At 39.0% G+C, this 12,300-nt stretch overlaps 2 protein-coding genes across 2 annotated transcripts in view; both read left to right on the top strand.

Annotated features, from left to right (window-relative positions):
• The window catches only part of LOC311089569 (uncharacterized protein), a 406,125-nt gene that overhangs the window by 332,934 nt on the left and 60,891 nt on the right, over positions 1-12,300 (top strand). The gene's annotated exons all lie outside the window — the stretch shown is intronic.
• Positions 7,306-11,690, top strand: LOC311097843 (uncharacterized protein; the record flags this gene model as incomplete). The annotated part of the gene is made up of 6 exons (XM_084137791.1): positions 7,306-7,642; positions 7,746-8,108; positions 8,537-8,656; positions 8,878-8,937; positions 9,083-9,163; positions 9,275-11,690. The coding sequence occupies 6 exons, from the start codon at positions 7,306-7,308 to the stop codon at positions 9,328-9,330; spliced, it is 1,017 nt and encodes a 338-aa protein (XP_083993917.1). The 3' UTR covers positions 9,331-11,690.

Below are 12,300 nucleotides of genomic sequence, written 5' to 3'. Positions count from 1 at the left end.
ATTCGTCACGCACAGAAACCTTGCACACTGGGTCCGATGCGTATTTATTAAACCTTTGCGGAAAAAAACGCAAAAAAATACAAAAAGATTCGTCAAGCAGTGAGGATGAATTTGTTGCACTCTTTCTTCTTAAAAAGAAAAAAAGAAAAAAAGAAAGAGGAAATATTGGGTCCATCCAATACTGAGATTGCGCCGAGAGGAAGGAGAGTTTCACCTCCTTATCAAGGAGTTGCGAAATTATCCCGAGCGATTCAAAATTTACCTCAGAATGTCAGTGGAACAGTTTGATGCTTTGCTAGCGATACTGGAACCACATATTAAAAAGAAGACCACCAATTTCCGTGAACCAGTCGATCCTGAACAGAGACTGGAAGTATGTCTATGGACGGACACACACACACAACACACACGCGCGCGCGCGACCGGCAGAAGCGCTGGGCAGACAGAACAGCTGTATACAGGTTATATTTTATTCAGTGTCTTTGTAATCACTAATCCGCATTTTATTACTTGTGCTGCGAGACGAAGTGTATCAACTTGTCAGACGTCATTCTGGATTTTGTCGTTCGCTTGTACGGTGGCTCTGAATTTTCAAAAAACCTCTCAAAACACTGTCTGTGGATGCGAAAAACGCAGAAAATCGAACCCAATCCGAATTTTTTTTTTACGGACGAAAGTTTCGTAGGTCAGTGTGCAAGCGTGATTGACATAACGTGAGGTCGAATTTTTTTTTTAACGTGCGAAAATTTCGGATGCGAATTTCGGACTCAGTGTGCAATGGCCTTAAGAGTCTGAATTTGACCTGGATATCCATGAGCTCCACACAGCCCCTGGAGCTCCACAATATCCATCTCTAAAATCCTAATATTTTTAAGAGTGTCCCCAGTGACATTAGAAGTATACTGATTACATAGTTTTTGTATATTTAACTTCCCGATATCCCACCATTGCTGTATTGAAGCGAAACTAGGCTTTTGACTTCTCCATCCCATCCAAAAAAAAGTAAACATTGTCCAAAAGCAGCATCCTCAAGCAAAGCATTATTAAAATGCCAATATGCACTCTTTTGCTTAACAGATTCAATGAACACACAAGCTTCCACCATTGAATGGTCAGAGAACCCAACAGGACAAATAGAACAAGACTTAAAATACTGTACTTACGGTGGCCGAGAGAGCTCAACGCGCTGCAAATGAAGAAAACACATGCAAACAGAAAAAAAACGCATGCAAACAGAAAAAAAAACATGCAAATTGAAAAAAACACATGCAAATAGAAAAAAACCCACCAGCGAATAAGAATACATCTTCATCAGTTTTACAACTCACGTGCGTCCCAATACTCACAACACAACCAAATACGGAAATGCGCTGCAATTACAGAAACGCGCTGCAAAAGTTCACAACAAAACCAAATACAGAAACGCGCTGCAAATAGAACAGAACACAACGGAAATGTTTCCGGGAAACCCAATAAGTGACGGACGGACGGCTCGCGAGCTTTACCAGAGAGACGCGGGCTCTGGCTTTACCTATGCCCTAACGTTACTCTCTTAAAAGGGCAGACGGCAGAGCCCTTGAATTGGGCACTTTGGAGTGAGCGGGGCACTTGTGTGCCATTATGTTGATGAAGGGAGCAACGAAAGACAACGTAATTTCCTCATTATTTTCACCTGGGATGTTCCCATGACAACGCAGCGCGTGTCCATCAGCTGAATAGCTGTTCTTACCAGAAATATAGTATTAATGCTGTTAACATAACTGTTGCAAATAAATATACATTTTATACACAAAGTTTTTAAAATATGTGTTATATCTTTGTGTGAGTGCCTCAACTTTAAAACTCATAACTATTTGGACCTATAGCTACATTCTAACATTTCTTATGAAACTTATTATAACATAACATGACAAAATGTGTTCAATGTAACTGATGTATAGATTAATGTCTTTTCCTCGTTCTTTTTCTCTATCTTTTTATTTATTTATTTTAGTCTTCAGCTCATTGTTCTTTTTAGTATTCTTATGACATTGAACATATCGCAAATACATTTTGTATATTGTATACAAAGTTGTATGTCATAAACGTGTCATCTTTGTATGTTTTGCAAAAAAATAAAAAATAATAATAAAAGTAGACAGCTGTAAGCATAGATATCATATAAAGGCTAGATGTCTTAAGGCGGAGTCACTTCCGGCATCACCGGCGGCCATCTTAGGACAGGGCTCTGTGAATTAAGGTGAGTGAGCAGCACGCACACAAATCCTCTTATCTCGCTGAAATCTGGACGGATTTACAAACGGTTTGGTTTCTTACAAACGTTATTAACGTGGCTATAATTCTGAATGCTTAAACATTTTGAACATAATTATTCATATGTATGCAGTATAATAGCTACATCTCTGACGTTTATAACAAACCAAACCGTTTGAAAATCGGTAGAAAATTGAGCAAGTTATGGTTATTTAAAAGTACATGCACCATGTTATGAGTGAGCGAGCTCCCTGTCGTAAGATGGCCGCCGTGTGCGGATGTCGAGCTCCATTGGCCAGCAGCACGGACGAGACATCTAGCCTTTATATGATATCTATGGCTGTAAGCACGTCCTAGCCGCCCGTCCGTCACTTATTGGGTTCCCCGGAAACATTTCCGTTGTGTTCTGTTCTATTTGCAGCGCGTTTCTGTATTTGGTTTTGTTGTGAACTTTTGCAGCGCGTTTCTGTAATTGCAGCGCGTTTCCGTATTTGGTTGTGTTGTGAGTATTGGGACGCACGTGAGTTGTAAAACTGATGAAGATGTATTCTTATTCGCTGGTGGGTTTTTTTCTATTTGCATGTGTTTTTTTCTATTTGCATGCGTTTTTTTCTGTTTGCATGTGTTTTCTTCATTTGCAGCGCGTTGAGCTCTCTCGGCCACCGTATGTACTTGATGTTTAAGACAATAAAAAAAATCGAATCACGCTAACAAAACAGAATTGTCTTTCACATGAGCCCAAGTGTATTGCCTATCTTTAAAATGAAAGTTCCTCCAAACATCACAAAGTTGGTAGGTTTTAATGATGTTTAACAATTTACGTCTTGAAACCATATGTGGTTCAATATGATACAATTAAAGTCACCAGCAAGTATAAAAATGTTTTCCATATCACACTGTTTAAGATTCTCACTCAATGTTTCCAAAAAACAACATTCTTTCAATAGGTTTAACAGGCGCATAGATATTAATCAATTCCATTGTGACATTCTCAAACCTTGCTATTAGCTCTACCTTCTATTATTTCAAAGCGATCACAAGACCTTTGCATAAAATGTTTTGAAAACAAAACTGCAACCCCAGAACTAAGAGAAGTCTTATGACTAAAAAAGATATTTCCCTCCCAATCCTTCAGCCATTCTACTTCATTTTCTTTTGTACTATGGGTCTCTTGTAAAAACATAATATCTATTTTTTTAATTTTGATTAAATCATAAAGCTGCATCTGTTTTTTTGCATCCCTCATCCCATTAACGATTTTAAAAGTGCTCATTATGAGGGAAGAGAGCAGCAATATAAGCAAACAACAAAATACTGCATTATTCTTGTGACCCATTCTGCATTGTCTGGGTGCGTGCTTTTTGCACAATTTTCTTTAATCTATACACCTCTGGATTCGACAAACACTCGTCACCCTTTTGTTTCATTAGATTTTTTGCTGAGTCAATAAACAGAGAAAGATCCGGGAAAAAATCTATCACCTCAACATTTCTCATTCCTTTTGTACTCTGTAAGAAAGTCTTCATCTGTTCTAAACTGTAGCCACTGCGATCCTGGCTCCCACTATCTTCCACAGATGCCTCAGAACCCTCTTGCTCACTTCCTGAATCCAATACATCAGACATTTGCTTATTTTTCCCATCCTGCATCTTTTTCTTAGATTTATCAGCTGTTTCACAAGGATTTAATTTTCTTTTTACTGTTGGTACTTTAAAAATGTTCTCCTCTTCATTAAGGATTTCATTCTCTACCTCATCAATCTCAATATCCATTGTCTCATCACTTCTCGGGTTTCCCTTTTTACACTTCTTACTTCCACTGTCCTCTTTCTCCCCATGTACTACATTCGTTTCTGCCCTTTCGTCAGCTTGCCTATCCCTTTCCACATTAATTCCTTGGTCTACATTTTGACTTTGAGGTTCATTCTCATCTGCAGCATTTACTAAACGACCTTTATCAGGGCAAGCTCGTGCTAAATGCCCTTCTTTTCCACATCCAAAGCACTTCATGTTTTCCGTTGTAGCAAAAATAACATAATCAAAGCCATCAACTTTGAACTTGAAAGCAGCGTTTATTTCCTCAATATCCGTTCTCAATATCATGTAAACAAATCGTCGGAAAGACACCACATGTTTTAACAGGGGAGATTTGCAACCCATCGGAATTTTTTTTATTGCCAACGCGAACTGTCCATATCTAGACAGTTCACGTTGCAAAGTTTCATCACTAATGAACGGAGGTACATTAGACAACAAGACTTTCCTTGCTGAATTAACCAGTGGAAAAATCTTAACGAAACGCTCATTGAGAACTATGCCACTTTCTACAATGTCGTTAACTTTTTCAACTTTGTCCAAGAACAAAAGAACCGCTCCGTTTATCCTAGAAGCTGATCGAATACATCATGACCCACTATTTCTCCCACCGCTAGAACAGTCTCCTCAACCGAGCACTCAGCGCCAACCGGGACCTTCAGCCCGTGCCGCCGAGTGAGCTGGGCAAAACTAACCTTCTCCGCCATCGTCGTAGCCGCAGCTAAAAGCTGTCCGACACAACCCACTAAACCACAAGTCCTACTTTCAGTGCTTTGTAACAGTACACAGAGATAAAAAATGTGAAATCCGTGAAAGAAAAAAAACATTTAAAACAGACAGACCTTCAGATGAAAAAGGAAAAACCGCAAACCACTCTCCGAGTTAGTCACACTCCACTCACTCACTCACTCAAGAGAGAGAGAGAGAGAGAGAGAGAGAGAGAGAGAGTAGGAGACAAAGAAAAGAGGAAGTAAAGAGAGAGAGAGAGAGTGAGTAGGAGACAAAGAAAAGAGGAAGTAAAGAGAGAGAGCCCTAAGAACTATCGACTATTTGAGCCTGTTCTCATCCCAAGGCGTCATATACTGATGCTTTTGACATTTCGTCTACATCCAACGCACATGGCACCCTTTATCGTCAATATGAGACGCAGACAGATATGGGCCAGAAGGCGCCTCCTAGCGGTCTAACCCTAACCCTACCCCAGACCTAAACCTACCCATAACCGAACAAAGCTCTGTGCGTGTCATATTGATGCTAAAGGGTGCCATGTGCATTAGATGTAGACGAAATGTCAAAAGCGTCAGTATATGACGCCCTAGGATGAGAATGCGTTGACTATTTTTGACTGTCAAAATGCCGGCGGACACACAGCTACAGTGAGTTGGTCAAAATCTTTCTCTTTAGTAAACTCTGTGTACACAAACGCTGTTCTCAATGCTGGAGTTCATGTGTAGAGCCCCTGGTGAGACTTCCAGCACAGTTTCATGTTGTGTCGAGCCTTCTTAGTGTTTTAAAAATAGCGATTTTTGATGCTATCATAGTCGTGCCCCAAGCACTCCCATTCACAAGGCAATTTGATCGAAAACGAAAATACGATCAAACTTAAAGGCACAATATGTACTTTTTGCTTTAAAAATAACAAAAATCACTATATCTATGTTATATTTTTTTTTTGTGTGTACTTACATTATCCCGACTGTTTCCAACAACTTTAAAACCAGGAGAAATTTGTGATTTAATTCGAAGACACGTCACGTTTCTTTATTTCTGTTTTGTCGCCGTCAATGTCGTCATATCCACGTTCTCCCGGGTTTCCACTCATACTGCCATAGCAACCAGAGCCCTCTGATAGTAAACAAGGCGACAGACATGGACCACTGTGTAGTTCGTAATGTCTCTGCACGCTGTTGTTGTTTCGTTCAAACATTATGGACCATGGCAAGCAGACTTTGGATAAAAAAGGAGAACTAAAACGAGAGTCAATATCAGCGCAGTGTTTTCGAGATGCCGAGAGCTCCATGTCCGAGACTTCGACCGCTCCTACATGTACTTTATTAACCTGTTAAAAATGTTTAAAAAAAAATAAAAAATACAATCACTATATACATTTTTGGGGTCATATTGACCCCAAATGCACTGAGTGTAAACAGGAAACTAGAGACATATGAGGAAAAGATGGTTCAGTCCTGTGTCTACTGGGAAACGTCCCGCTAAAACTGTATAATAAATGTTTAGAGAGTGTTATCCTTCCTTTTAGGAGAACATTCTGGGAACAAAAATACAATTATCTACAGAAAACATTACAAGAACAAAACATAATGCTCTCAAAACATTCATAGAACAACAACATTTCTATCTGGGATGAGCTCATATTATCAAGTCAAGTCAAGTCACCTTCATTTATATAGCGCTTCTAACAATATTGATATCGAGATCATAGTATGAGCACACAGTGACTGCGCTGTGAGTAACAGAACTACAAATAACCATTTTGTTGTACTGGTGGTGTAAAGGAATACAAATATTCTCCTAGTGCATGTTTAATCATATTGTATTAAATGATTTGTTAATGCATTATTTTGTCATGACTTTTACTTGAGAGGGCCCTAATCATGATCAGATTCACTGTTAACTACTTCCCAATCTCAGCTCATGATTGATCATAAACTGACTGTCAAACACACAGCGAGTGTTCAGCTCAGTGAAGTGATGTTGTGTGGTCAGAGAACAGAAGTACAGTATCATCACGCCTGTGTCTGGATGGAGAGTGAACTACTGATCCCAGCAAACCTTCCCTGAGTTTTGCTCCTTCCTTTGGGAACTGTTCCACAAATATTCTTTGTGGGTTTTGAGTTGTTATTTAGTATTTAGCTGTGCATAGGTCACAGTAGGGTGAGTTTGAAGGAAAGAGAGAAACACAGAACAGATAAAGAGCTTTTAAGGGCAGTTATTAGTGTATTTCTACGGTTGAAAAGGAGGATCAACTAATCCTGTGCCGTCCAGTAATGTTTATGACAAAGCTGAAATTAAAAGTTCAAGATATGATGATATTACATTATTTAAATTTGTTTCAAAGTCAGAGTATTTCTTATTCCATCTTAAAGAGGCGTTTGATTTGGTTTATCTATAAATGTTAATGAATGCATTAACTATCAAACAGCGGAAAAAGACTGTATGATTTGAATCTTCTGCTTTGTATGCTGGTGGGGTTTATGTTTTTTCATTTATTAATATCATAATGATCACTGAGATATACTGTGTTTCAGGAACCAGTGGAGTGACTAAGTTCATCAGTTCTGGTGAAAATGTCTCTCTGTCCTGTAATAAAACTCTTTCTGACTGCAAATCAACTACATGGATCTACTATAACAGACATTCGGGGATAGTTAAACTGATTTCTGGAGGGATAAAGAATAAAGACACAGAGAGACATGAGAGACTGAGTCTGGAGTCTGACTGCTCTCTGAACATCAAGAACGTCACAGGAGAAGATTATGGAATATACAGATGCAGACAATATGTGAATGGAGAACAACAAGGACCAGGTGCTGATGTTTATCTGCGTGTTCTTCATGGTAAGTTTATGATTATGTGGTCAATTTAAAAACGGCAGATTCTCCCTTTAAACTCAGATGATGATTGAAGAGTCTGTGATTTGTGTCTTGTGTTAAGTTTCAGTGTCTCCATCATCATCATCATCATCATCTTCATCATCATTATCATCATCATCTTCATCCTCACAGACTGAGATCAGTCCAGGCCGCTCTGTGACTCTCTCCTGTCGGTTGTATTTATATGTTGGATACTCCTGTGTTGATTTGGTCAGTTCTGAGGGACTTAAGCTGTTGTGGGTGAATCAGGCTGGTGTTGATCTGAAGACAGACTCCAGATATCAGATATTATTATCATCAGATCAAGATCTCTGTATCCTCACTCTGACTACAACACTCCTGAATGAAGATGACAACAGAGAGTGGAGATGTCAGCTTACTCGCAGAAATCAACTCGAGACCTCAGTCAGATACACTGTCAAGTATTCAGGTGAGAAAACACTCTTTTCTGACAGATTTGTGAAAACTTCCACAGATTGGCTCTACTCTTTCTGATGGCTTCATACGTTTTGAAGTTGTAAAATATAACATCATTCCCAATATTGGCCTCCTACATGGGTCATACATGATATATTGCATAAATCAGACTAGTGTATTAAAGCCTAGTATGACCCTTGTAGGAGGTCGGGTTTAGGAATTATAAGGCTTATGTCCTTCATTCAAGCTGAAGGTTTATTTGCAGAAGCTCAACTGTGTTTCACTCTCATATAAACCAGGAATAAATTATACAGTAACAGTTATACAGTAATACAGTAATACAGTACAGTCTCTTCTCAACTACCGCCACTGTAAACTGTGATGATGAACACAAACTGCATGTCATGATCGATATGAAAATATGATGTTAATGTCCTACAGATGATGCGTCTGAACATTCATCTTCTGCAGCTCCAGTCGCTTCACCAACACTGATTCCAGTCAGAAGCTCAAACTCTGAGAAGAAATCAAGCCGAACTACAGCAGCAGCTCCTACACAAGGTTCATGATCACATGATCACTGTATAAATAGATTTATTTTTGGTCAATGGCGATAGTCATTCTCCTCCTGACAGCTTGAGAGTGAAGTAAGAAGATAATAGATGACAGACTCGTGCACATATTCATCATTTCTGTGATGTGAAGCTCCAGTATTATGTGATGATGATGTTGTGTATATGTGGCATTATGTGTTGAACTGAACTAACAGACGTGATCCACAGATCCAGCTGATACAGCATCAGAAACTGGAGTCAGTGTGACTGCTGGATCATTATACAGAGGTACGACACGTTCATTTATACTGACAGCTTTATAACATTAAACTATCAGTCAGTCTGTAAAAGCTTCATCAATAACTGTTGATAGTTGAATACCCTTGACTTCAGTCATGTACAGTTTCTCTTCTTCCTCTCATGTTTCCTGCAGTGATTGTGATTATTGTTGAGATGGCAGTGTTTGCTGCTCCTACTGTGATTCTTCTTCAGATCATCTGTGCAAGAAGAGCTGGTGAGTTTTGAGCCGCACACAATCTGATGATTCACACTCATCTGATCTGGAACAATCTGCAATCATGATAAAAACACATACGAGAGGTCAGTCAATGCTTTTATTTTGCAGGGAGGAAGGACTCGAAGCACCCAGAGGAAATAGAGATGCCGACAATATTAGAATAAAATACTGATGAGTTTAGAGCCAATCTGCAGCAATATTTACAATAGCAAAAACTTACAGAGGATTGTTCATTGTTTTATTTTCTTCTTCTCAGAAAACAGAGAAAAAACTCTGATCAGCCTGAAGAAATATTGACACCAAATTTAGATTAAAATGTTTTTTGTTGTTGTTTTTTTACAAATAAAAGGCCAGATTTTTTTTCATTAACATCCAGTGATCTCTGCATATGATCACAATGTGAGTCACAAGTGTAACCTCACAGTGCACTCACTGTGTGCTCATATAATGGCCACAATGTGAGGTCACCCCAGCTAGAAATGTTATTGGACATGAACTTCATCGTTTAGACGTCAAATTTTGGTTGAAAATGAAAATTGGGTTGACGTGTTAGGCCGGCTACACACTGGCTGTGTGGCGTGTCCGTTTTTATTTCAGCTTCCATGTTAACAGGTTAGAGCTTGCACACTGCCTGCGTGAGACGCACGTCTCAGGTGTGGAAGAAAACGCGTGCATGCTAGAAATAGAACCAACACCTATTTTTCACACGACACGCAAGTGTGTTGGAAGCGTTTCCAGGCAAAATAGAATAGGAAAAGATGTTTATATATCATGTTTGACAGGTTTGTCATGTTAATAAATGATATTTTAATGTGTGAAAGTCTCTAGGTTTTGACATAAATCCAGTGTGTAGCCGGCCTAATAAATTGATGTCAGGCTCCAAATTCATTAAACAACTACACAAACAGCATTACCAGCTTCACTTATTACTAACCAAATTTACTTTATTTCTGTCATATGTGTGGAAAAGTTCTTATTGAGATTAACAGAGGTTTAGATGTTGATGATTTATTGAAATTAATAGTTTGCTTTGATCATCATTATGGTGATCAGTGTTTGCTTAAGTTGTCCAGTTTGACTCTTGATGTTTTAATGTTAGTTTTTCTCTGGCTGCTGGAACTGTGTGTTATAACGATATAATCATAGTGTAGTGCTTTGATCAGCTGATCTCTTCTAAACTGTCATGTGTGTTATTAATTTCATATAATTCATTATAGTAATGTTTCTACAGTATGACATCCAAAAGTGTTTTAATAAAATAAACTGTATAATTGCTAATCAAGGTCTTCATGATTACTTCAACATCAAACTCTGAGAAGAAATCAAGCCGAACTATAGCAGCAGCTTCTACACAAGGTTTCGAACTCCTGTCGACTGCCATCCCACACTCCCCAGACATCGTCCAGAAACCGAAAGTAGGATAAAGGGACCTTCTCGCATTTAGGAATGACAGTTTCCTCCCATTGGGCCATGTATATATCTGCAATCTGGTCAAGAAGCATCAGGGAACCTGGCAAAACAATCTCGCACTGCCTTTAATCCTAGGGGAGTCTCAATGTTAGTATTAAGACTCTCCACATCCAACGAGAACAAGAACGCATCAGGTGGCACTCTCAGACTTTTGACCTTTTCCAAGAAGTAATAGGTATCCCTAATGTAACTAAAATGATTGGGAGATAAGGGATTCAAATAAAAGTCAATAAACTCTGCCACCCTGTGACTCTCACTTCCACAGTCCGAGACGATCGGATGACCGGGAGGCATGAAGGGGTTAGGCCATTTATCCCGAGGATTATGAACCTTAGGAAGTAAATAAAACCACCTGGGCCTAGGCCTCACTTCCCCCAACAAATAATTTGCTTGTCGCTTACAAATGAAACCTGTCCTCAGTAAGGTATTCACTACTCTTTCAATGCGGGGTACCGACTCCATAAAGATGGGGGCCGACAACTTGGAAAAAAAAGACTCTGTTAATTGTCTCAGTCCCTCCTGCACATAACGTGCCCTATCCATAATTACCACTGCACTTCCCTTATCTGCAGGTTTAATCACAACATCCCGTCTGCGAGCTAATTCCTCTAACGCTTCCACTTCCTCCGGGGGTAAGTTAGGTCTCGGGGCCTGTGCTCCCGATAAGGCTACCTGGACCCCTTCCAAGTTCCTCTCAAAGAAATCCCATACTTCCCCGGCCAATTTCTGGGGTGGTGGTACCCACCCCGATCTCTCGCAAAACGGTCGGCTTTGGACGTCAATATCAGTACTCGGACCGAAATACACCGCCCTTTTGATTTTGTCATGAGACTGACCCAGATCTGCTAGCAATGGGCTTCTGTCAACCTTTTTCACTAAATGAGAAGGGATAAACGATAAACCCCTATCCAGTAACCTAACCGGTGCCGGTGTGAAATGAAAACACTGAGACAAGTTTATGACAGAACCCATTTTATTTACATCAAAGTCAGGACCCTGATGGGAAGGCCCCTTTCATACACAGACATTACACACACTCTGTGGTTACTCAGTGCCATTCACTCTCACAGGAGAAGGCTCATCTGTGGAGGCAGTGTGGCGGATGTGCCAGTCTTCTCCTTCACTCTCTGGGCTATTTATATATATATATATATATATATATATATATATATCTAATGGAGATATCTATCTATCTATATATATATATTTTTTTTTTTTTTTTCTCCAAACAATAATGGTTTCACAATACGATTTTCTCGCAATTTTTTTTTAAGACAAATTATAAATAAAAAAGTGTCTCTTTTTAATATTTCTCAGACAAAATGCTGCACATTTCTTTTTAATTTTGAAATATATTTTGTCAAGTAATAACACTAAAATTAAAAGTCTGTGTGTGTGTGTGGTCCAGAGGCTGGACACTGGTGCCTTCGCTCGCTATATAAAGAGCCTGTAGCATTAGCACTGACACTGTAATAAAGGCAAGACTTTAATTCTGTTATAATTTGTCTCATTACACTAGCAAGAATTAAAGAAAAACACATTTAGAAAAATATGACACAACCATCAACAAGTTATGTAAAATAAAAAATAAAATCCATGTACACAAAACCACACCTTGTTCTCTTTTTGTTACCATTTTTAGTTTCCGTTCATACAAATTCTAA

This window comes from Abramis brama, assembly GCF_963993115.1.
Source record: "Abramis brama genome assembly, chromosome: 1".
NCBI classification, from domain to species: Eukaryota; Metazoa; Chordata; class Actinopteri; order Cypriniformes; family Leuciscidae; genus Abramis; species Abramis brama.
This window is presented reverse-complemented; position numbering and strand designations above follow the sequence as displayed.